The 27,748-nt window shown below is 37.0% G+C and overlaps 1 protein-coding gene across 4 annotated transcripts in view; it reads right to left on the minus strand.

Annotated features, from left to right (window-relative positions):
- The window catches only part of THSD7A (thrombospondin type 1 domain containing 7A), a 301,960-nt gene that overhangs the window by 124,562 nt on the left and 149,650 nt on the right, over positions 1-27,748 (minus strand). For all 4 annotated transcript variants that reach the window (XM_074900347.1, XM_074900346.1, XM_074900343.1 and 1 more), the window contains exon 4: positions 9,026-9,857. In XM_074900347.1, the coding sequence (XP_074756448.1) occupies positions 9,026-9,857 (832 nt within the window). The remainder of the gene's footprint in view (positions 1-9,025; positions 9,858-27,748) is intronic.

The following is a 27,748-nucleotide window of genomic DNA, read 5'->3' on the forward strand; positions in this document are numbered from 1 at the left end:
AAGACTTGGAACAGTGACAAATTGCTTAAAGAACACCAAAACTAGATGTTAGTTTAGCACTTGAAAACCAAAATCACACATGCAAACACAAATACACAGAAGCAGGTTTGTAGAGGGTGCATTTTTGACTGAAGGGCAAACTAAAGCTAGAGGAAACTTTTGGAAAAGAAACAGAAGATAAATTTTTGATTCAAAAAATAACAAATAAAAACCCTGCCAAAACAAACCATTAAGCTGGACAGTGTCCTTGCAAGACATCCTACAGCCATGAATGAACATCTATCCAACTCCCAAAGAATCCTGAAAACAATAAAGAAGTTAACACAAGATTTGAATAGAACCATATTTTACTTTTCTCAGTAGAGAGTATCAGTAGATGCTTAAATTTTGCTTAAATCTCAATAGATTGCTAAAAGAAAGGAGAGACTGTAAGGAACACTTTCCAAAGACCACATCTGCTTCTCACAACTGTAACCTCACAGTGAAGGGGTAAAACATGTACCACACCACTCATTAGCATTGCATCCTAGAAAAGCTCAGGCTTACACTGCTGGAAAATCTGACTACCCGTGGGCAGTCCCACAGCCTAGATCCTCACACCCTCTAACAGAACTACCTGGCAGAAATAATCTGGTCAGGTCAGAAGGTCAAATCAACCTTTGAAATATTTGTACTTATGTGCACAATTTTCTACAGCAACCTTGAATGATCACTCTACTAGTCAAGAGGTCTGAGGAAATCCAGTAATATTCCTGCTGAATATTAATCCTTTGTGTTACTTGGGACTAAATTCACATCTTAATATTGCATGTGAAGGGTCTCCTCCTTGCTCTTTATCTGACCACCATGGAACCTTAAAAGATGCTCTGTATAATAATAGGGATTTTGGAGTTAACATACAGAGACAAGAATCAAGCTCAATTTCCCAATGTGTTGCAACCAACTATTTATATTATATGCAGTGTTCTCCTCAGAGTTCATACAGCCTATTGGATGCATTAACCTCTAAAGCAAAACAATGAAATGAAGTCTATACCATTCTTGGTTCAAAGGTATAGCTGGATTTGGAAAGAGATTGTGATAAACTCTTTGGTATAAAGAAAAAAAAATTATTTTCTCATAAATAAAATTAAATTAAAAAGATAATTCTGCTTAATAAGCAGGTACTAGGCAGCAGGAATAGTAGAAAAGTTATTTCAATCCAGAGTTTAGAAAACCCCCATGAGTTACTCTAAAGATATAAAATGCAATTTGTAAAGTCCAGTCATCCTCAAGAGTTTCAGTTTATGGTTGGTACACACTTGTTTCTGTAAGGAAGTTAGTGAAAATACAGTGCCTGCATTTTTTCCTAGTGGCAAATGTAATAAATATTCCTCATGACACAGTCCTGATTCATTTTCTCTACAGCTGCACTGCTTAGTATTGGTCATACTGTACATTGTTCTGAGAAACTGTCAGTACCTCATAGTATAATGCGCTGTTATAACCACACAAACAATGAGGTCGCTTTTATTCATTTACAATTCAAGTACTGTCCACCTAAGTGCTTTTCACAAGACTACTTTCCCATGGTCCTTTCACAACTTTAATTCTGCAAAGATGCACAGCCAGAATAGTTTTGAAAAAAACAATATAACTGAGGATTTCTACGTTAAGGAAGAAAAGAAAACAGATTACAACTGCTGTGTCAAGGAAAAATATATCAGCTAATATAGGCAAAGCAACAAGTTCTGCTACACCCAAACAAGTGGCAACAACAGCTGTTGTGGGGCTGCTGCATGTGCTATCAGTGTCTGAGAGGACAAGAAAGCAGAAGTGTTTAGGGAGAGGTACTACCTTTCACAGTGAAATGACATAGTGACATGTAAGCACATCCCATGTCAGAGATTATTTTAAAATTGATAGAGTAGGTTATTTGGCAACAGTCTACATAGATGACTTAAAGGTGGGGGGGGAGGGGGCTCCCTTTGTAAGTGGGAATTTTTTTTACATAGAATTAATCAGCATTTACTTTGATCCTAACAGATGCATGAAGTTATCAGCAAAGAAAACAGAAACACAGTGCCAAACCTTGTGAATAAAAATATGCAATACTGAAGTTAAAATTGAAAAATAATACTAAAAATTAAATTACTATTAGTTGTGTTTCAGCTATTATTTTAGATTTGTTTTCTGTATTGATGCTTAGCTTTGAAAATATCACTGGTTTCATTTCAGTCTCCAACATATGGAAAAAAAGTGGCCAATATTAGGAGTTAGGTGGGACATTTCATTTTCAGTGGGACCACTGAAAGTCAGGCACTGAAGTACCCAACTCTGCTGTTCTGGGGACCTGCAAGTGAAGCAGAACTCTGTGACTTCCCATCCTGTGCAGTCCTCGCTCTGTGAGGGACAGTATCTCCCAGGAAGATGCTCAGCTTATACACTGTACCATAATTTTATAAAGTTCACAGAGAAAACAGGGGCATACTCCCTGTCCCAGACTATGCTTAGCAGTCACATAACAGAAAGAACAAAGTATCTCTAAATAAATAACGCATTCTCATGGGACTATTTATAGACTATCATATGATACCAACATAAAGACATCCAAAATTTAGAAAAATATTGCTTGATACATATTCTGAGAGTTTTATTTATTTAGGCATATTGAAGTCAATTAACATAAAAATTCTCAGACAACGAGGCAGAAAAGATGCATAAAAGTACAGTGTAGGAGAATCTTTGTTAAATATCTCAGAGCCTAATTCCATTTACCACTCTGCATCTTAATTCCTTAGTAAATTAAGGCTAGAAATTCAACATAGCATTCATGGGTTCATTCACAGGATTTATGGCCACTAGAGATTATCAGAACATGTAGTTCGACCCTCATTACACTACAAGCTATTATATTTTGCTAAGTAAGACCAATTACATGTATTTCAATAAAAAATATATTCTAGAAAGGCATCCAGTCTTGATGCTTTGAAATATATGAAAGTCATATATCTAAATGACAGAACAACTGTTCACTACACGAAAAGAGTTAAAATATGGTGTGGGGAAAGAAATGGTTCATTGCTGCTGTTTCAATTATTCAGCACAGTGTGTACGTTTCCATCTTAAATCTAGATTTTGGCATGGTATGTCAAATGTATAGCAATACTGACAAGCCACTGTCAAAACAGCAGCCTCAGTAAGATGATGGAGCAGGTACTTAGAATAGAAAGGAATACCCAGTGAATAATATTACGCATATCCACAGAAACTACTGTCTCCACCAAAATCACATTAAAAATCTACAGGATGCTTCTGACTTTCAAATTCATGGAAATTCTAAAAGCACACTGGAAAATGGTAGGAAAGCATTATGTTTGTATCCTGTTTCTCTAATAATATTTTACATTTTTATTATCCTAATGCATCTGTCAATTACCCTGCAGTTTTTAGTTATCAAGAGGGTTTTCTTCCAAGATTACTTTCTTCTTCCCTGTTATCTATTTGCATGTGCTGAGTGATTCCAAGCTTATTTATCAAGATGACTGTATATAGCTCATTATACAAATATATGATATTTACAGGTGTTCTGTTACTAAACCACTTATGGCTTCTAAACCCTCACAGTGTGGTGAGCTTGGAGGCTTCCTCTACAAAAACAGCTTCAGAGCTGCCTTTAGAGTAACATAAAAACCACCTGTAGACATGACATCAGGTCCTCAGTGAACAAGGTTGCTTATGCTCCTTCACCTCTACAACCTGTCCTCTCTGAATAGCTAGCTCTTCTCCTTCCCACAGCCTGTCTCCCTGAAGCTACTCCACCTTAGCCACTGACATCTCCATACACATCACTCTTTATGCCTGTCTCCTCGTGGAGCAGCTCAGAGAAGTACAGAGAATCTTTTAAGGTGATTTCTAAGCAAGGAATATATTACAGGGTCCAACAAACTGAGCTGCTGTATTATGGGTCTGAATCTCTCTTCTGTTGGCTCTCTGACAGCATATACCTCAGTGTGACTCGCCTGCTTCTCCAAATCAACGGCATACAGAAAGCAACAGGCTTATGCTGCATTTTTTTTATTCCCCTCCACACAGTCTATAACTTAAAAGCAGAGCTAGAGTCCATAAAGTGGATGGAGGCATTTGCTGCGTGATTTGGAAGGTGAGCACTTGGATTAGGAGGTTTCAGGACCTGGAAAAACAAAAAGTTAAAATGCCATCCTAAAGGAGCAGATTCTCTCTCTTTTCCTGTCAGTATCTGAGTATCACTTGATCATCAGCCTAAATACTCAGCTGGCCATTCTCTAATTCCTCAGTCCCTGGGTAACCAGCTTGACTTGTGGCCAGTACTGAATGTAGTGACTATGCATTAAGGAGATACAGGTCTATGTGAAGTATAATATTGGAATAAATAGAAACTCAAACTCTCTCAAACTTGAAAGTTAGTAAAGCACTGCAATGAAACCATTATGGAAACTTCCAAGAGAGTTTAATTCATTACAATGTGTGGATATAGTTTGCTAGATATTACATGAATGCACAGAATCAGTGAGAAAGATGAAAAGAAATAACAAACAATTACTTTCTGAGAAGGACAGAGGTGAAACAAATGAAATATGTTCATTTGATCTAATGTATAAAGGAGCTAAACCAATCTGCCCAGAAACTGGTTAGCATTTCTTAAATTTTGGATGCTTTTCTTTCCCACCATTATGTCCACTGCTGTTACGGAGTAAGGTTATTTCTCAACAAAGAAATAAAAGCCCTGAACACATCTAAAATGTTATTGTTTCTTGAATTCTCACTGCAAGTCATCAATAACGTTCAGCTTCACAAACATGTCTCAGACATAAAGGTGCTGCCAAAGGAGTATTAACTAGTTCTGAGGACGGCAGTAAAAGAGCTGGTGGGAATGGTTTCCTACTCAGTCTCCTCCATCTCTCCCCCATTCAGATGGGGGTGTTTTGGTCCCACATTAAGCAAGATAAACAAGCCATATCCAAATGGTGGAGGAAGAGAAAGGAAATACTGCAGATTTTTTTTTTTTTATTAGGCAGTTATATCCTTGCAGAACTGTTTTAACTACGGCCCCCTCTGCAGCCATTGTAGGCTGTCCCCACACCTGTCGACCAACCGCTACAGGGGAATTTGATGTGCTTTGTTAGCGAATTTCAAAATCCTTGCTGAAGTGAACAAACATACAGGTCAGTGTTCCATGTTCTTACAGTTATAAATGTCTGTGCTCACAGCCTGCTCCAGTCCTTCCAAATATCAAATCCTTTCCTCAACCCAGTGGGTTCTCAACAAAACATCTCAGTAAAACAGTTGTATGAATTAAACACTGCTAAAACAAAATATTTTTTCTTAGACTTGTATAAAACCAGCCAAAACATTTTTGCTAAACTTTTCCCCAAAAGTCTTCTCAGGAAGACAGTTACAAGGAAATGTTTGAGACCCAATGGTAACTATTTTGCAGAGTAGAAGAAAGCAAAACCAGAGTATATATTACAATAGAAAATGAAAGACTTAACATGAGGCATAATCATCACGAGTTTTAATAGTGCAAATAGACTTGTAACTCAAAATCAACTTTTACATATGTTTTATGTTTCTCTGCATTGACAGTTTGTTGTCTAACAGCTCTCTGTAAGACCTCTGGCAAAATCCACTTTCACCAAAAAAAAAAAAAATAAGAGGAAACACTTCAGAGGATCAGTATTGTCCTCTACACTAACAGCAACACTTGTCCAGGTTTTGTTAGCTATCCAGAGCAGTCAATTTATAAGTCATCTTTAATTACTGAATACTCTCTTCTACAACATTCTATTTTTAAAATGTTTTCAGTGCACCAGAATTTCAGACTAAGGGAAACATAAAACAAACACAGGCCATGTAACACGGACATTATTGCAGAATGAGCAACACAAAATCCAATATTTCATCCTTCACGGGAGACTATGTATTGTTCACTTGGCAATAAAGTGTATAAATTACACTTTGATTTTCTTGTTTCACTTCTCTTTACCATGCCTGGTGTGCTGATGTGTCAAGAGATTTTGCCTTTCTGAAGTTTTGCTGACAGCATTACAGAACCATTTTCTCTGGAGCACCCTTCTGAAACTTGTTTTTTGAAACCCTTTTTATACTATACCAATTTTGCTACCTCTGCAAAAAATATTACTCGCCTGAGGGTTTTTCTTCTTTTCAGTCATGCTGCCAGGGGGTTGATTGTTTCTGATTGCTAATGTCAAAACTCCCTGAAAATGGACTATTCAAGCCGAAGTGCATTTCATATGAGCACGGCAGGTTTTCCAGTCACCTTACTTGTCTATATTATTTAGTATCATACTTACTATGTGGTGGAGATTATAAAATCATTTGAGCTGGCTGCATTGACAACCTGGGCAGAAAAATAATTCTATTACTTGAGATTCTGGAATGCCAATCACAGAATGGAGCATTTGACCGCTTAGTGAAGAGTGAGGCATAAAAGAAACAAATGGATATATAGGTGACATAGGTAGATAGATAGATAGATAGATAGATAGATAGATAGATAGATAGGTAGATCGATCGATCTCTAAAAGCTAAGATATCAGTGCTGGAATTTCTCTCATGAGTCATTTAACCAAATATTTTTGCTTTCACTATGCAACTGGAAAAAAAGATTCTATGTTAAAATTGATGGGAAGAATACTACAAATCCTTTGTGCATTCACAAGATAAAATTATATCCATTAGACATCAAAATGTCCACTGCTTCATTTGTATCATTTTCTCCCTCTGAAGAATTGCTCCTATGTTGTATTATCTATTGTTTCACTGCCTCAGGCAAGAGGATTTCATTCATTTCCCTGCCACATCCTGAAATGTGCATATATGCTATAAAATGTTGAGGTATCTGAAATTAAGACAGCATTACTGATCTGAGTGAATTCAAGAGTTAGTATAAAGATGATGAATAAAGTATGCCATTGACTTTCAATTATAATTTTACTTTTACCATTTATCAGTCTCAGCACGTGAATGTTTCCCTCTCCCCTCTTCCCTTTTTTTTCTTTTAAATATGGTATTTCTGAATTATTTGTTTAAGCTCAGAAAAACTTGGGGACTTTCAAACAGAGCAGCTGGCTATCTGATAGCAACTGAAAAATTTAACAAATTATTCCCTGTAAAGGGTAATGATTTTCCTGGGCTAGACACAGTGCGGGCTGCATGATGTGAGGCTGGAAAAGGAAGGAGTAAGGGCAACCTCTTCCTGTACCAGCACTGAGAGAGTGCTGCAGCCAACACCCGTTGCCCGAGCAAACTGATTTTAGAGATTCCTTGTGCAGACATTCATCCAGGTGTGGGTCAAATTCTGAAAGAACTTGCAGAAAACCAGAGCTAGAGAGACTGCAAAAAACTATGCAGTCAGCCCCTCTTCCCTAACCAAGAGTTACTTGAGGTGTGTCATTACAGACACATGCAGCTCTAGCCTTCTCTTATAAACCTTCAAATAAGAAGGTGCCACACATTCCCCAGGCAATCTTTTCTAGAGCTTCACTATTCCGAGTATTGAGAAGTCTAACCTAATTCAGCACTCCTGTGATTAGCCCATTATTTCTTTTCCTATACATCCATAATATAAAGAGAATAGTTTGTTCCATTCTTCCTTGTGACAGGTTTTTACATACTCACAGACACTTCACAACTAAACAACCCAAATCTTTCAGTTCTTCCCTCAAGCTAGAGACCTCTCATAATTTTCCTGGTTTACTGCCAGATCCTCTCTTGAAAGGAAATATACTCAAAAAATATTTACTATACTTGAAAAATATAATAATATGGTTTCTGATAGGAAAGATTGAAGCGATTACAAGTTTTGTGATAGAATGCTTAACTGGCATAACAAAAACTCTGAAGTAAAATACCTTGGAAGAAGTTCATAAACACTAACCTAGCAACAATGGGTGTCAGCCTCATTCAGCAAGATATCTTAGTCATTTCACAGCTGAAGTAAAATTGATTAAACAAGCATTGAACTAGAGGGAAGGAAATAGAAAGAATCATATCAGACAGAAAAAGGTAGACCAGACTGAAAGAAGATTTTTGAATTGGACAAAACCATTCTGAGGGATAGGAAGGAAAAAGGATTAGCTAGCAAGAGAACACCAGGTAAAACAAACAATTGGAAGATAATACAGTTGCAGAAATGTACTCAGAAGCTATGGAAAGTTATCAAAACATCTGTAACTGTCAAAACTCTTGAAAAGTAAAATAAAAAATAAATAAAAATATCAGAAAAAAATAACAGACAGATAGCATAACAGCATAGATGAGAGAGAAAAAGAGGAAGTATATGTAAGAGGTTTCACAGTCTCCCTTTCAGAAATTTTGCCATAAGAATCAAGAAGAACAAATAATATTTCATGTTCTTGTATTTCAAAACAAAAGGTACTGGAAAGAATAGAAACTGCCTTCTCATGCAGCATTTTTCTCATTGTTTTCTACTTTTATTGTGAGTCTAACCCTGTCTAGTTTCATGTTATTGTTTGTGTCTAGAGCCTTAAAAGCAGTAACATCACCTCTTGCAAACATGCATGACTTGTTAGAGAGCAAAAACCTGCCTGAACTCACAGATAACAGAGCAGATATTTGACAAATATCTTCAAGCTTTTGGGGGAAATCTGTTTAGACAAACAGAGGCTAGGGAGTTAGCATGGTTTAACAGTGCACATTTATGTGATTCTTAGTATGATCACCAGCACAGTTTGCATGTTTCATAAAATCACAGAATGGTTTGGATTGGAAGGATCCTTAAAGATCATCTAGTTCCAACCCCCCTGCCATAGGCAAGGACACCTTCCACTTGACCACGTTGCTCAAAGCCCCGTCCAACCTGGCCTAGAAACATCTTGACCTTGATGAGGGAATGTTCATAGTGGAAATATCATATGCCCCATATTGAGATTTAGTTGTGTAAAATACCACCAGTGTGCATTTATACATGCTTTACTTTAAACAGAGAAAAATAAATATGTGCAAATTAATAAATAGTGGTTACCTCAGAGCAGCAGTTTTCCCATTTCTGTGAGTACATGTGACCTGCCTGGTTTGGTACCCAATTTGTATGTCCCAGTATTTGTTCTCCTGTCTATTCTGTCTGTTTCGATTCCTTTTCTTCTTAATTAACTCACGAGCCTCAGGATCTCGAACTGCCTTTTCTCTGTCCTTTTCCTTGTCTTTGTTCTTCCCTCGTTTCCTTGCTTGCCTTATTTGTCTCGAATGGGGCACTGAGCACGCACTCCAGGGTCCCACATTTAGGCTATACAGGCTTTCTTCAGCAGTGCATGGGCTAGACTGACAGATCTGAAACTCAGTGAGGTTAGGACAAGCAGACCCACCAAACTGCGGTGGAGCCACAACGTGACGAGTTCGATGCTGAAGCCCATTGCCACAGGTCTTGGAGCACTCTGACCAGGGGGCGAATTCAGCCACAATGCAGTCCTGCCGGCATGGGATGAGGCACGCCTGCTCCTGGCGGGGCTTTGGTTCAAAGTACTCGCAGATGACATCCTCAGCCGGCACCCCATTGGACTTCTGGATACAGGTGATGTCCCTTGTCTGGATCCCTTCCTCCCCTCTGAGGCACTCCAGGGGCTTTTCATGGCTGCGGGAAAGGACGGGCCGGCACTGGTTCCAGCTGCCGATCTGCCAGTCATACAGCTCCTTGTGCCAGTCACAGACCCGAAAACAGCTTTGCTGGTTGTCTGGCCGCTCTGGCTGCTTGCAGTTCGTGGGCAGCGTGGTCCAGCCCTCCACGTGGGCACACCACACTGCTCGCGTCTGGATGCCACCTGGACCGCATTCATCTCCCATGCATCTCCCCCATGGACCTAGAAAACAAGAGAAGATGCTAACTTTGCACACTTGACTGTTTTTTTGCTATAGTGCAAAACCAAGCTCACAGAATCAGTTTTGTATTTCCTACATCAATAAGAATTTCATTCTAGGAGAAACTTGAACTTCAAAGCCACAAAGCAAGTATGGGATTATTCTTCATCTCTTATTTTTATGATTACAGATGCATTTCACTTTTTGTCCTAGACAAATTGACTATTTAATTTCAAAAACATATGCAGGAATTAATCACATCAGAGAACTGATGCAATCACAAAGTCATCATGTAGTTTTGAATAGCAAGATAGGAGCCAAAGTCCTCCCCTTCAAGACATGAATCTAATCTTCTCTCACCTGCATGAATATCCCTGCCTGGACTATTTTTGTTTTTTCTTTTGCATTTCTACTGCACTACTCTTTGCACTCTGATGCCAACTAATATCACATTCTCTTCCTTCCATATTGTGTTAAATAATGAGAACAACATATAACATTTGCAAAATAGAGGTAAATATCAGCTAGGTCACTTCTTCCCTTTAACTAAAATAAAAATTAAAAGCCAGTTAAAGAGAGTTTGTTGCATACAATCTGTGAAATGATCATACAGAGTAAGTTCTTGAAGATAGAGACATACCAGCTGGTAACTCTTCAAAGAACAGAAGTTACTGCTTTTTTTAAATCTCTAAGGTCTATGGCAAATATTCGACATGTTTTTATAATTAGTGTCAACAAAACCAATGAAAACCCATATCCTTGAAAGCTGATATGACTGCTTTTTCTATTATTAAAAACTGTAATATTCACCTAGTTCAACTCACAAAATCCACAAATCAGAGGATAAACCCCCTCTATTTTTCAGATTTTTTAAGACCTCCCTTCCTACACACTGTGCATTGACTTACCACGAAAGAGGAAAAGAACAAGAAGTTCAGGAAGGAACCTGTAACCATTTCCCCCCTAAAAAGGATGTCTACTGCAGAGGGATGGTCATATAGAAGACACTTTGTCTGTGGAGTGTTCATGTTCCATGAAGAAACTGGGGCCAGGCCACGCAATCCTCATTCATCTGAATGATCCCAGTAACAAGACTATTTGTGTGAGTAAAGTTATGGGAGATGCTGGGCTAAGTCTTTGTTATTTCTAAAGCAGGTTAACAGAACAGTCCTGGTACTGCACAAGAGTAATTTAAATAAACTATGGCAGGTACAAATTATTTACAATAATTTCTCATTGAATGACTGGAAAGAATACGAAGCCACATCTTATCACTGATTCCCATGAGCTTTAAAACCTTCATCAACTTCAACAATTTTCAGCTGTTTATCCAACATGAGCTTCAGTAGCAGCTTGGGAATGGGCTGATGATAGACTATACACTTTGCTTCTGCTCCTCATTGCCTCTTTTTTAAGTGGACACCGGAGGTGAACAGTTTGTTTGCAGTTCTAAAATCCTAAGCATTAATACTCTGTAGCAATGCCAGCTGGCAGAGACCAATTCAGCCCATGGAAACTCCTCCGTATTTTTTGCAGATTAAGTTTGAATTAGGGGTTCCAAGGTTTAGCTAGCTATTTAGAAAAATAAATGTATATTAAATACATTTCAGTTTCCATTTCAGCAAGATTACCCTACTTTAACCATCCTCCCACAAATGACATAATCATTGCTGTATTTAATTTAGGTGTATTAAACTAAGTTAAGAGATATCATTTCCCCAGAACACCACTTTGAACACTTGCCAACTTTAAAAGAATAGAGACTGTAGAAAATCTCCAACTAAAGCAGAGATACGAAAATAATCATGACTGAAATAAAGCTAAATCTTTCATCTTGCAAACTACAAATTTCTGTTTTATCAGATCACTGCACCTTGTGTATAGGATGTGTGTTCAGTAAAGAAATCCCTCTTTTAAAATATCAGATCTTTACTGTATTCAGATGGGGAGTTTGCCCATTTGGGATTCTACCAAATTTCCATTTGTGAATTATCAAAAAAATCACATTGTACCTAAAAATTGCGCTTGACAACTAAGTATCTTCTATCTGTTTAATTGACATGTTTATACTAATGCAAATGATAAAAATCTCAGACTGAATGCACTAACTACTGCCTTTGGCAATGTAAATATAAAAAAAACCCAACAACCTCTGTACATGAGCATGATAATTGGCCAAAACAAGCTCTTTCATTAGATTACAAGAATGTTGGGTTTAGAACTGTAACCAAAGTAACAATGAGATACACAAATAGGCTCATATATTAAATGGCATTATTTTGCTTTTGTTGTGAAGTAGTATGCAATTTTATAAAAGCATTTCCAGTGAGTACCAACAAACCACATTTACATGAACCTTTGAGCAAATTACTACTCAGCACCTCTATGTTCATGTATTTGTTGACACAGAGCTATTAGTGATGTATCTGACCCTCCCCTTTATCTACATTAAGTTTATTTTTAAGTTTAAATACAAAATAATCAATTTATACATATAAAATAATCAATTTAGAGTACCAGGCTACAAGGACACCAAAAACTTAAATTTTTACTCTACTTCACACTTTTTTATGTGACTATGGCAGAGCCCTAAAGCGAGCCACAGCTTTGGGGCAGGGATTTGTTTAGGCTTTCTCCTTGGCGAGCTTCCTCAAAAGAATAAAGTTTCCACACTAGACCAAACCAAATTTCATTTGTGTAGAAAGTTAAAACTTCTGGAGGGTGGAGGTGTTAAAAAAAGCAAGCTTAAAGCAAAAGTAAGAAACAAACAAACAAAAAAAAATCAAGTTATACACAATTCTTTCCCTGTCTTCTGAGCCTCTGGGGTTCCCTCCCATACAATGACTTTCTTAGTGGCAGAAAACTGTCCTCTGCTCTCTGGCCTCTAGACATCCTTCTCCCCCAGCAGTCTGGCCAGCCACTACCTGCCATACCCCCCACTCTCTCAAACTTTCTCTCTTTTCTATGCTATCTCCCCTGTCTTTGTAGATGGCTTTACTATTTCTACAATAAATGTAACACCAATCAGGAACAAAGAAGTGTAATCGGTACCATTCTTCACAACCAGCCACATTTCTCTTTCGAATTATGGAAGATACATAAAAAACCACCCTGCCCTGATACTTCTATACACAGTGCTCCTTTAGAATAACAGTTTCAAGCCAATTTCCAGTGAACTAATTTCAAAATACCTATGGTTATCTCAGCAATCTCAAAAGTTTAATACAGTTGTCTTACTTGGGGGGGAAGAAGATTAATTGCCATTTTGTTACTTTCTTTAGCTCTTATAACAATTTTGTTTATTAAAAAAAAAAAAAAGATGTCTTTCTAGCAATATAAAAAGAAACTTGCTTTGACCAAATTATTCTGAGAAATACTGATTTTTTTTTTCTTTCAATAACAATTTCTGGCATCCACATTGATCAACATTTCTGTCAGTTTTCAGTTGCACACTACTCTGAAATCTTCAGTTCAGTTATCCACACTTCCTTGTAGAATCAAGTCACTGTTGTTAATCTCAAGCACTTGCTGAGGAATATTGTTTCTATAATTCTTTATAGGGATCTCACAAAAAGAGGGAGAGAAGCTCCCCTGCAATTCCTTTTACAGGTACCCATCTCTCTACTACTAATAAAAAGAGCCTACAACGATTCACTTCTAACTTAGGTAGCCCCAAACACATTACAAGCATCAAGGCCAGACATGATTCTCATTTGAAAATAATCACAGAAAAACAGAAATAGGAATGTCTCTCAACTGAGTAAAGAGGCTTTGTTAGTTTGTCCAAATAACAAGAAACACATCCCAAAGCAGCCCTAATCCACTGTCAGGTTTTTTCCTCATTGCCAGAGATTGAAGAGAAACGACACAGCACATGCTTACGGTATTTCTTTGCCTGCTGGTCATCACTGAAGGTACATGATGAAAAAACAGTGAAGACAGAGGCTTATAATATAAAAAACATGTTGCAGGTGGTAATGATTATATCATTATTATGGGCAGTACACTTACCACAACATTTGTAAATGTAAAATTCTGGGATAAAATTAATCATGCAGAAACTAGCATAGTATAGATATGCAACTCGGCAATGAAAGAGATCAGCAGAACGCAATGTAGTCTCACTCGCCACCATCACTTAAAGGCTGCAAGAGGTGGGGGGTGGATGCTCCTTCCTCAGCTGATGTTAAGCACAGACAACAACAACAGAAAGTCTTTAGGAAGGCTGTCAAACCTAATCAAGGCCTCATATGATGTTTTAATTTGCTCTTTATGAATATTCTTTAGGTTCTCTCTTTCCCACTGGAGCAGTCTTCACGCAGACACTGCTCTCCCTGCTGTGCACTGATCCAGTTACGCCTGGACAACGGGATGTATGTGTGCTCAAACCATTTCGCACTGGATAAAAAAAAAAGCTGCTGATGTGATGATGCGAAGTAGTTTCAAATGGCAGCTAACAGAAATGAATAGGAAGCTTGCTTCTTTTTTGTTCTTGGGAATTGTCACTAAAGTTTAGTGAATTTAAAATGTCATTTGTAATTCTTTGTCTTCTAAAGAGATCACTGTAAAATACAATATTGAGATTCCCTTTAAGCTTCTGGAGGATTAACATTGACTTTTGTTAGGAAGCAGGAGAGTAAGTAAATTAACCATTACTGCAAGTTTATTCTGAAATTTTGGGGCATGATTTCAATGGAGTCAAAAAATCAAGACAAAACCCCTACTAAAGCACTTATAGCTTTGCAGCTAACAGAACAGAAGCTATCACAGTGTTTAATATACATTAATATTCTTTCAGGTATTAAAATTGTCGCTATTTGAAGAAGAAAAAACTTATTTTGAACTTTGATCCAAGGCAAATAAGGCTATGTAAAAATCCCTTGATCTTTTTTCCACATATAAAAAACCAGACAAAAAAAGCCCCCAACTATCCCAAAACATAAACCGCAAAACGTGTCTTAAAACATTGAGAAAGACATTACTCCCATTTTTAACAAATGAGGGTTACACAACTGATTTAATCTGAATTTTGCTGTACTTGCAGTGAGAACTGGTTTTGATCCATTTTGTGTTACTGGTTTGGTGCTTGTAAGTAGCATTAACAGTTTAATGCCAGAGAGAGAGAGAGAGAGAGAGATTGCAAAAGACAATGAACAGCTTCGTTTTCAGTATTTTGAGAGGACTGTATTTTAAACGACTACTGAGAGACTGTTTAGCAGAAATCTACCTTTTCTAAGTTCAGAAACAAGCTATCCTTACCCAGTATTGGAGACCTCAGATTTCTTTGTATTATGAGAAGATTGTGATGGAGGCCATGGAGGTTAAATGGGTGATACAGAGCTGAGAGTCATAAGGACACCAGTATTACAGGATATAGTTCAAGCCTAAGCAGTAAATGTGGAGAGAGGTCAAAAAGACACACGTGAAGAAGCCTTTGAAGGACTCAGGAGATGACAGTGAATGCAAACTGCAGCTCTTGATAGCAGAGCCAGTCAAGGAGTAGCAGGAACAGCAGGCCACCAAGAATGTAACAGCCTCAGAGCTGCCACCAAAATCACTTGCAGATCTGCTTGGCTAAATTAAAATACGATAAGCATGTCTATAACTTGGTACAGAACATTTGTATTATCTCTATTTGCTTTACACAATTATGACTGCAAAGGGAAAACAACTGATGCTGCAACAGAGTATTTTTATCATAGGCAGTAGCCAATTGCAAAAGTCTATCTGAGTCTCACTGATACAGGCATGTTGCCTATTACACTGGGAAGAAGTAATACAGCAAAACGCCACAATGCTAGATAAATTATTGATAACTTTTTCTTTTTCTTTTTTTTAATATAGAATCTGAGATGCTGCCAACATGACAATCTGGCTGCATTTGGAGAGACAGATTCTGCAATTTATACTATCAAGAGTGCCAAGACAGTAGAAGATCACTGATAGACAAAACCTTTATTTTTGCCTCCTTCCCACCCATGGTGGGACTCCGTGGGTGCTGTATGATTTGCCGCCTGCTCTGTTTGCCAGCAAACTTTCCCCCCTCCAGGTGTGCTATGGATCACCTTGACTGTCGTTTCTATTTAATGCTTTTGTCTTTCTCAGCTCCTCTTTCAGAGGTTGAAAAGAACACGCAAGCAGTGTCTGCATCAAAGAAAATGGATTCAGAATATGGTAGAGAGATAAGAAAGGAAAGGATTCTCAATATAATAAAACATAACATCTGTGATTCAATGCAATATAATGGAGAATCAAACATGCCTACAAATGATTTGACTCCTAGGTCGATTTTTTTTATTTCCTGATTGTATAAGGGAGGATGTAAGCCACACTGCAGTTCAAATAATTTCAGAATCTGAAGAACAAGTTGTTCACATTTCTCAAATAAACGAGGAAATATAAAAATTAACATTATCAGTGATGTAAATGAATCTAATCTACAAATTTCACATTGTTTCCCCAGCTTTTCAGGGCACACTTTCAAACAATGAGATAAAGGCAAACTTGAAAGTATATAAAAATCAGCCACTTAGAAATCTTTCTAGCAGTGCACTTAATTATTAAGGCACTTTATAAGTGTGGCCCCTTTTATTTTTTCACCTATTAACATCCGTTGGCAAAATACACTCACACATGTTCCTGATACTATAAATCACATGGCAATTAACATTATCCATTTTCAAATTTGTCTTAAAATCATGAATGTAACATGTAAAATAAACCTAAATGTAACCATACCAGCTTAAATTCTGACATCAACATCACAAAAACCATAACATTTATTTAGTGTTTCCCAACTGACCATTTTCATACTAGAACCTCGCGAATTACTGGAACCAAATTTTACTTATTTTATTCAAGGAAAACCTCCTTTTGTCTATTAGAAAACTAGTATCTCTGAAACAAGGTTGTATGCTCCATGAGAAAAAATTTTGAATTTAACATGCTTTCCAGTGTTGATGCAGTGGCCTCCTGTGCCATAATTCATGGTAGCTTTAACATCACATTTCACATTGTAGAGGGTTTTTTTTGTCTGCTTTGTGCTTTTTCTGCCTTAACATTGGGACAATTATAATAGATACTGATTATTTTTTTTTAATTTATTTAATCTGTTATAAATATAGAGAGGGTTACAAGTATCTATTTCTATAGTACAACAAAATATATAAAGAAGCAAAATGATCTCAAAAACTTTCTCCTTTATTTAATATAATGCTAGTTCATCTCTCAGACAGGTCTGAAAATCCAATTCAACACTTATAAAAACAGAAACCCCAACCACCTCCTTATATTTATCACTGTTTAATATTTATTTTGTTGCTCTGGCTGTGCAGATTCACATTTTTAAATGAATTGCATCAGGGCTCACACTTTTCATATCACATTTCTTCCCAAAGTAATTTGAATGTACAGTGGCATAACATCCTGAAACTCACTATCTACACCAAACCAACCAAGACCTCCATCTTGCGGTAGTGGTACAACATGATTATCTGAAGTATATGCTAGAACATACACAAATATGAAAGGCTGACAGCTCACAGCACAGAACTACCTGGCTTTGTGTTGTCATAACCTGTAATGAAATCCTTTCCTTTAGGCTTGTTTTAAACTTAATTCTCATAGCATTATTCAGATTTTAAAACAGTTCCTCCAAACCCTTTTTTTTTTTTTTTTTTAGCATGAGTTCCTCCAACTTCATTTTTCCTTTATATAGTATAGCAGTAGCAGCCAAAATGAATATTGAATGAATACACGAAAGGAATACTTAATTGAAGCAGCATGCTTTAAAGAGAAATAGAGCTTCTATGTTCTACAAAGCAATTACATTGCTTTGAGCCTCTAGTCATGCTGCAATAAATACTTCTGATATTGTAAGATACTGAATACAGTTTCTTCTAGCCCACAATCTGTTTATGTACAAAGCTGGTTCACTAACATTTCTTAGTTTCATTAGAAGTGGTGTTAAACCATACTAACCTATTCCTCACACTCCTCTCCTTATGTCCTCTCTCTAGTCACACTGCTGGCTGAAAAGCCAGATAACGCTCTTCTGACAAAACGATGATTCCCTTACACAGCAAACACTCTTGATGGCTTTATAAGTTGGGTGAAAGGCTTTATTAACCTTTGTTTGTATCTTTCCCACACATGTCTGTTTTGTTTTTTTTCTGATTACTAACAGTTGAAAGCTGCTCTGCATCTCCTACATGAGGCAGCCATACTGAGTCAGACCAAAAACCTTCCTACCCTAGTACCCATCTCCTACAGCAACAAAGAACAGAGGCTTGAAGAAGGTATAGAAAGGTGGTGAGCGTATATGATGCCTTCCCTGGTACTCTCTCAACTTCTCACTATTTCCACCTCACACACCACAGTAGACATGTTGGTACAATGCTTCTACTAGAATCAATACTTACACATGGACATCAGATAAAGAACATCTATGTGTTCTTTAGCTGCCTTCTAACAAAGATCAGTTTTAGAAATCATATAGAAACTCCTAAATTTGCTGTTCTTTCTTCTCTGCAAGGCTACCAGAAATGTAATGATAGAAAAAACACAGCATGAGCCTATTTTTCTTACCCAGTGGGCAAGAAAAAACAAAATAAAAACCACTCCCATGAACAGCAGAGCCAGCTGAGCAAACCTGTGAAATCAATAGTTACTTCCAATTATTATAGAAACTTTAATCACGAGTAAATATTAACATTATACAATGAAAGCTCTATAATTATATGAGTAACAATAACTTTACCACAAATGATTCTTATCTCTGTCCCTGTAGATTTTTACAGCACTGTCTGAGTCAGAATCTGATTTTAAGGGACAGATCATTGAGAAAACCAACTCACGATCCACTAACTATTTAAGAGAAGGATTTGACTTGTATAGATTAAGATGAGGTTTTCCCCACGGTTTTGAACCAAGTTTCACTGTTTTCGCCCTGTCAGCATTTTACATTCAATTTACTCACAAATCTCAAAGAGAATTTCAGTGGAAATTGCTGTATTTTAACTGAAACACTGCTAAGAGAACATCTCAGCCTGAAAAATCTCATTGCTAGTACTCTTCTCAGTAACTATACATGGAAATGCAGATTTTTGCACTAATTCAACCAACTGAGGCTTCACTTTACATCAGTGAACCCCAATTAGATAAACTGAAAAAACATTGCTAGCCCTTGTCATGACACAGGCATCAGCATGTTTGGCATCACCAATTGCTTGGTACCATTAGGAGAGTTTATTTCTGCGCAGTCTCATGCAATCAGCTATATTGAACAGGTTACAGGGATTTTAAACCAGATCACTTTCACTTCTATCATGAATAATTTTGCAATTCAGTTTGTTAAACGTGATCTTCTTCAGTACATGTAGGCTGATATATTAAAAAGATAAACCAAAACATTTCTGTTTCAATTAGCATCAAGACCAAGTTGAATGCTTTTATTTTTCTGCCTCTGTCTCATTTTCTGCCCTTTTATTTCTTTCCCTTGCTCATCGTAGCCTCCTGCTGTGGTGTTGATGACCAGAAGTGCTTGTTGTGAGGCTGCTGCAACCACGGGGTACATCTGTCAACACAGGCCTTGTGCTAGCCCCAGCGGTGTGTAATCCCAGGCTCTGCTTACATTAGCCAAGGGCAAACAAGTCAAAAACCTCCTTCACTGAGATATGAAGAAATTTACTGCTACAGCTCTTCAGAGACTGGCTACAGCTTTTTGACTAGGCCACTAGAGCCAGACATCAGAAATTAAATGTAATATCTTTGTGCACTGACTTTTTTAAAGGGTCAGACTTCCTGCAAGATATGTCAGACAAGGTAGCAGGAAGTTGGCTATAAGAAAACCACCACAATTTAGTTGCATGAAGTCAGAAAAAGATCTAGGTTGTACTCAGCCCTACTGGTAGCCTGCAGAATGATCTACGTACACCATTTTTGTCTTCTTGCACTTCAGCTTCTTCTATATAAGGCAGGGACAACAATATGAGTTTTTAAAGCCCATTTAGATGTACTGATGAAAAACTGTGTGTAAGACATAAACAGCAGTAGAAATACATGTTCTGTCATTTTATCTCTGGAAGCAGAGAGTTTACTCAATATCTTTCCCTTGAGTTTTCCCCTAAATCCCTGTTGCACTGAAAGGTGTGTTTTAATAAAAAAGCAAGAAGCCCAAACGATAAGCTGATGCTTTTTCTTATTCTTGACAGAAATCTTATTCATAGAGCACAGCATGTATACTTCGTTCATCTGTGTCTTTCTTCTGCCTCCTTGGCCACAAGAGAGCTAATACAGATATTCAAGGATAAAATAGGAAGGTTTCTCATATCTCTGGATTCCTTACAGTTGTTTTCTTTGCCACTAATGAAATAAAATAGAAGACCTGAACTTAATGAATATCCCTTAGATTATGTTCTGGACCTGTCATCCTTTTGGTTTTCTTCTAATCCATTGGAGGAAAGTTTTATGAAATTTCCTTTTCTAAGTACAGAACAATACATAAAGGGTCAATTTTATATATTTATTTTTATTTACCTGAAAATGTTTCATTATTTTAATTGCCTATGTGTTGGACTGAAAAATAACAGTCCAGCCATATATCTTTTGAAGTGCACTAAGACTTTATGTCTTGCTGAGATACATTCTCCCAAGTATATCCTCTGTTATTATTAATTATCATCTGCAGTTTGCCGAACTTCTGTGAACCCATTTTCAATTTTTAAATGGCAAGTTTCCCCTAAAACTGTGCTGCTTTCATTCTACAGACATAGGACTTAAAACTGTGGGAAGGAAAGCCATGTGGATGTACTCAAAATACAGGTGCTGCTGTGTATCTGCCAAGGATAGATCTATATTAGATTTGAAGAAGTCTTGTCAGGACCATATGAAAACTGTCACTGCAATGTATGCAAAATAAGTAATCTCTTCATTTGAGCACACTATAATCAATCATTTTAATTCCAGACACAACTGAGAAAAATAATGAATTCCAAAAAGTGACTATTACTTCCATCTGGCAAATGTATTGCACAATTGTATTAAAATAAGTGGGTTTGTCTATTTTTATGATGTTGGAAATATATCTAACAAACTCTTCTGTGTAAATAGGTTTTTTTCAATTTTTATTTTAGAAATACGTAATATCTATGAAATATTAATGTAGGCAGTCATTTCAGTGTCTCAGGCCATATCATCACTTTGGCTTTTAAACAGGACTTCTCATTAATCATAGCATGGACTTCTGCTTGAAAATACATTAACTTGATCTGGTATTATCACACTGATCTATTACAAGAACACAGTATGTACTATTAAAAATGCAATGAATCACTACTGCAAAAATTTGAAAGCATACAAGTATTTTAAAGAGCGCACCACAAGAATACTCTCATAGCAGAAATCTCCAGATTTCTTAAAATACCTCCCACCCATCGAAGAGACAAAGACAGGAACACAGCAACTGACCTCTTGACTTAACATTCCATTCTAGCACAAAACCCACTTACCTTTCCATTGCTAGTACTAACTTTGATTTCTGCAGGTACTTCACAGAGGTCATTTTATAGGAAGTAACAGCAGAATCTTTTAGTAGACGCTACTAGGAAATTACACCTCTTATTCTTTTATCTTGGCAGAAGAATCCCTAAATAGTGGGTAAAACTGTTTGTTTGTTTTTTCCAGTATCACCTTAGACATTCTGTAGATTTGCAAGGATTTACTCGATTGGTATGTTGGCAAACATCCCAGTTAAGAGAAGGTGAGAAACGAAGAAGGAATTAGGGGACTTCAAACATGCAAAGCTACAAGGCTGAGGAAGGAATGTGGCATCCGGGCAAACTGCACGTTTCTCTTCAGAAAGGCAAACATAAGAAATTAATATTTGTCTTTTCTATTAAGCTGGTGCTTCTTTGGAAACTGTGCTAAAGTGTCAAAGTTTAGCAGTGAGGAATGTAATTGAATATTCCTCCAGAATTATTTTATGTCACTACTACTTTCCTGTCTGCAAAGAAGACAGATTTCCTTTTTATTCTCCTCTAAACATCCTCATTCAGCCTTCAAGAAAACCATCAACCTTTGATATCGTAAGACATTGTGGAAGCCTCTAGAATGAAAAAAATGACAGAATATATATCGTGGTATTAATTAGATATTTACTGAGGTAATTCTTTTAGCTTAAATTTTGGAAAAAAAAAAAAAAATTAGAAGTTTATGAAAGAAATCCCAACAACATGTAGGTCTGGCAGAATTCTTGTGCAAGTAAAAAAAACCCTCTACATGAAAGAGAAATTCTTCCAGAGAGCTCAGCATGAAATAAAACATGGTACGACAGCACAAGATGTCACTTGTAACTGCTATTAAAATAAGTAAACCTTTGGTTTCTGCTCTTTCAGAAAGCCAGCCACAATTCTAAAAGCCCATCCAGTAAAGATAATAAACCGGATAGTACTTTCTCTACCAAGTATACTTCTATGAAAGCCATGCAAATGCTAAAGTAACATTCACGTTACTACAGGATATTTAAAGGAACCCATTATACTTTACAAACAGTGGTTTAAATCTGGTCACGACTGTCACCAAATTCTTATTGTCAACACAAACGTAGGGATAATTTCATCAACCTCTGAGATAAAACTTGGCAATATTTAATTTTCCACAAAATATGAACATAAAGCAGTACAGACAGAATATCTTATTCAATCTAAGTACAGAAGGGAAGATAACAGAAGGCTCAAGGAGAGTCTCATCCACATGCAAAAATACCTGAAGGGAGGGTGCAAAGAGGACAGAGGCAGACTCTTTTCAGTGGTGCCCATTAGTAGGACCAGAGGCAATGAGCACAAACTAAAACACAGGAGGTTCCCTCTGAACATCAAGAAACATTTCTTTACTATGAGGGTGATTGAGCACTGGAACAGGTTGCCCATGGAAGTTGTGGAGTCTCCATTCTTGGAGATACTCAAATGGCATATGGACACAGTCCTGGGCAATCAGCTCTAGGCGGCCCTGCTTGAGCAGGGGGATCGGACAAGGTGACCTCCAGTGGTTCCTTCCAACCTCAGACATTCTGTCACTCTGTGAAATACACACATATCGATAAGAAACACAGAAGTCACAAAGGAAGTATTTGATTATGTATTTTCCAGAATCTCCATTTCCCAAACTTTGCTGTGCCCAAGTTTAAATCATTATATAAAGACTAAAAGACATTATGTAATTCATGAGTAGATATATCCAGAAAGTAATCAGTAAGATGATACTTGTTAAGGTTTTAGGTTCATGAATTATAGAATTTAGTATAAAGTCTGTACCTTTCTAGGAACAGCCATTTAATCCCACCCCAGAGACTTTGTATCAGGAAACTGACAGGAAGAACAATTTATTATGAAAACCATCTACAGAATTTAAAAATTTAACTAATAGATAATTCCCATAAACTTAAAATGTGTAACATATTCACAGTTCATTAACTACACTAGAAATTAATTCCTCAATATTTTTACATTACACTAACTCCAGTTGAATAGAGAAAATGGCAGAAAATACTCAAAATTATATATTGAAAAGACTTTATAATGCACTCTTTAGAGATTAGCACAAGCACTAAAACTCCTTTTTTAACCTTCATTGAACAATGTGTACTTATAAACGTATATTCATTCTTAAAACTCTTCTTCCCACTACTTCAAAATATTAGATAAACATGAAGGTCATTTTCTACATGGTGAATGAACAGTCCATGTGCAAGTCTGCTTTAAAGGAGGAAATAATTATTGGGAGACATCTATATATCTGAACAGAGGCATGACCATTTATAGTCAGTCACATTAGCAGAAATTTTAGGACACTGTCTGAGTACTTATTAAGAAGCCACTGCAGCTAGAAATAGGAAAAATGTATCTGAAAAAAAAAAAAAAAAAAAAGCATCTTCAGAGCCCAGTTTCTTCAGAGCCCAGTTCATCAAAACTGCTGAAATGATGCTGTGGTGTCAAGTCAATCAAATGTCTAGGTAGCTTAGTTTACTTAACTTCACATTCTTCAATTTTGCTAATGATTGATTAGATCTGAATTCCTGGGTGTAACTTCACAACAGAACTTCAAGAAAGAGACACAAATCCGAGAGTGGCTCTTTGTGATATAATAATACTCAATTAAAAGCATTCCAGAAGGCAACTGCACCTGAGCGAAGATCTATTGTTGCACAGTCCAAGAAAGCTCACCAAGCTAAATAACAAATCTTATCCTTTTGAAAGGCTGAGCTAACATTATACCACTTTAGCACAGCTCCTTTGGCTACATCACTTAGGAAATTAGAAATGTCATTCTCTATTTTAATTCACCTTCAGGTAAGAAGGTTAACTCATTGGCAAGGAAATTTAACAGGTCAGATCCTTCAAAATCAATAACGAACTGGGTTGGAGATATCTTTCAGAAGGGATGACTTCAATTAAAACAGCCCTCACCAGAGATAATGAGTAGAGAAGGAAGGTTAGTGTTGGACAAAGAAACACTCATGATCTTGCCAAATAGGTGATGCAAAGATCCTTATCAGACTGAAATATGCTGAAAAATCTTCAAAAGGCTCTGAAAAAATAAAAGGTCATTTTGTTTCAAGGAGACTCTACAAAGAGGTAAGAGTGACTGAAAAGTCTTTCCTAATCATTTTAAAAATTCATCAACACGAAAACATTTGCTGGGCTCAGTAACAAAGAAAGAAAAAAAGCTGTAATGGGAATTTTGATGTCTCAGAGGACATTTACAGGGATCTTATGACCACTGTTTATTTTTCTTGAGAATGTGTAAGAGGTAACTATCCATCCAGGCTACATTAGCAGCCATAAAATCTCTCAGATGCACTATGAAAGAACAACTTTTGCCCAAGCAGACACACACATGCATTTAGCCTAAGTCTCCATAATAATTTGACTCAGTTCAAATATTACTGGAGAATTGGACAAGTTCTTGCTCCCTCTTAAAATACAAAGTTCATGGTTGGATTTATCTCATACAGAAGTATAACAAACTAATTGTAAATCAAATGCAGGAGCCTAAATTTGTCTAAACTACTGAATCCTCAATACCATTGTCTTCCCCCCCCCCCCTTTTTTTTTTTTTTTCATTATTATAATACTACTAGGATGCTTCTTTTACTTGGAGTGAAAAATAATCAGTCATCTAGAGAAGGGGCATACTTTAAAACAGGCACAGTTACTTGTTCAACAGCATGTTAATGTAAGCAAAGGAAAGCTAAACCCAGTATGGCACCACCGAAAGAAACAAAAGTCAGCTGGGTAGCAAAGAGAATAAAATATACTCCCAACCACATGCATCTTATTATGTGCATATCACTCCACTCTGCTTAATTAGTAAGCTCTGCGTTTGTCCTTCCAGTTCTAATTTTAAAGGTAATAAAGCCACTCCATAGCAGGAAGTTATAACAGTAAGAATCCTGACTTAATGCCAGTTGATAAGAATTGCCCTAGAATAATATGGGACCACGTAAATCTTATCAGAGCTGGTTATTGTAAAATAGACAAAGGAACTCAAATCAGAAATGAGACATTTGTTCTTTTTCAGCCATTCAAACAAATCACCAGGAAGATAGCATTCTCTCTCTAAAAGCCTTGAGATTGAAACTAGATGCTTTTCTGGAAGATGCTCTGTATTACCCATATTTATTTTATTGGTCTCAGGACCAATCACGTCCAACCTTACTGTGTTAGACATTGTGCACCTTCAGAGAACTAGAGTTTCCAGGAGCTACCCCACAGAGTTCACAGGCTAGATCAGACTCAGGGGCGATACATGTAACACATAGGCAGAATAAACAACGTGATGACCGTGAGCATGTTAGTTGGGTTAATTTTTTGGTCAATTTTTTGCTTGGCTGGGTTTTCCTGGGAAGGTTTATGTCAAATAGAAAAAGGAAAAACTACAGAGAAGAGTCAGAGAGAAGCGTGAGTGGAGCTGAGGTACACTGACCATGAGGATAGCAGGAAAAGAGGTTTGAAACAGTCAATCAGAAAAGGACAAGAGCTCAAAATTGTGGATTTCACACACAAAGAGCCCCTACTTTAGCTGCTTCTGCAGATGCTACCACAGGTGGGAGTCTTCAGCTGTCTTAAAACCTTAAATTATCTTGCCACAGTGAGCAAGAACCTTAAATCGTTTTCAAAACAGTAATTGCACAACCCACACAACATTAGGTGCTCTGCAGCAAAACAGCGCACTAAAGATATTCACGCAAGTTTTCCTACACCTGACACCTTGCCTCCAGACACCCTGCCTTCGACCAGTATTGGCAGCATAGACAGATTGCCGACACCCTGCCCCCTGCCCGACATCAGCAGCGTAGGCAGGATGATGCCCACGTTATTGACGTAAGGTAGGATTTTCTCCAATCACATTGCCATTGCTGGAGCCAAGGGGTGGCCTGACTCCTACCCACATGCAAAAGGCGTTTGCACAATTGGCTGCTGCTGCCAGATGACCCGGACACCAAGTGTCCCTGGCAGTTCGCCAGGCCCATGGGATCGCTTATGACCCTGCGTATGCTATTGGTGATTATGTGAGCTGCCATATGGGCACAATGCTGCTACTGTCTCAATAAAGCTTTGTTTTATAACATGTTGGCAGACACCATTACTGTTTGGACCATAATGCCTGACCATACATTAAAATTAGACACCAGTTGAAAGTCCAGAATTAAATTTAAGCTAGATGTTAACTCAAAGTAAAAGTGAAAATACCATTTACCGACCAGGAAGCATTTTGCCAGCATAATTTAATTTGGAGCACTCAATTACTATTACCCAATCAATTATGATATATGTTATCAGAGTAAAATATGACACTAAAACTCATTGAAAGATGCTATTGGGAATGTTTATTTTCTTGCCTTTTAAGGGAAAGTAAAATACAACATGTGCTGTCTACAATTCAGTATCAATTTAAAGCTACAGAAAGCACTATTTTATGAAGTAACTGAATATATTTATACTGATTAATAAATTTGAATTAGAAGTATTTAAAACAATGACTTTTACTAAAGGTATGTTTTGCTTTTTAAATAAGCAGACAAAATGCACACGTCAATGACAGATTTGAAAAAACCCAGTTATTTCAGAGCTTTCCTTTTTCAATAATTCAAATGGTAATAGCTAAAATCCAACAATAGAATCTCAGGCAGTGATTCTACTACTCCCTTGATGGCCTTTAAGACCTTGATTTCAGTTGCTAATCCAGATGCTAACAGACCTTTATTACTAGGAATGATATCAGAAGCTTTCATAATTTTACTGTAAGAAACAGAACACTTATCCAAGCAAATTCAATATTAATTGCATGTTTTACTTCAAGCACTCTCTACTGTCAATGGGCTTTTCACTATCAGCAACTAAATATGTCAATCATATTACACAACTCACAGAGCAGAAATAAGAAAAGGTCTGAACTGAAATGCAAGAGATTTTCTACAAAAGAACTTGATGTTTTAATACAAATTATTTGAGATGGTTTGTAATAAAATGGTGTCTTCTAATTATTCTTCAGCTTCTCCTTGTTTCTCTGAAACCTTCAAAACATAAAGGTTTGAAAACAATAAAATCATAAAAGCAGTTTCTCTAACAGAGAATGGCCATATTTCAGTTGTGCTGTAACAACCATCACACTAATGTCCTGAATTTAGTTTGCAAGAAACACTTGGGTAGCATAAAAAGATTGACCCATTATCACCGCATAAAATCTTAGAAATTTCAAGGTCAAAAATAAGAATTTTTTGTTTTTACATTGTTTAGGCATATGCTTTTTTATCAGATGGCAAAAAATATTCCCAATAAATGTACTGTGGGATTTAAAAGAAATCAGCTAAGAGCAACTCAGTCCTAACCAGGGC

Source organism: Athene noctua, chromosome 2, assembly GCF_965140245.1.
Source record: "Athene noctua chromosome 2, bAthNoc1.hap1.1, whole genome shotgun sequence".
Taxonomy (NCBI): Eukaryota; Metazoa; Chordata; class Aves; order Strigiformes; family Strigidae; genus Athene; species Athene noctua.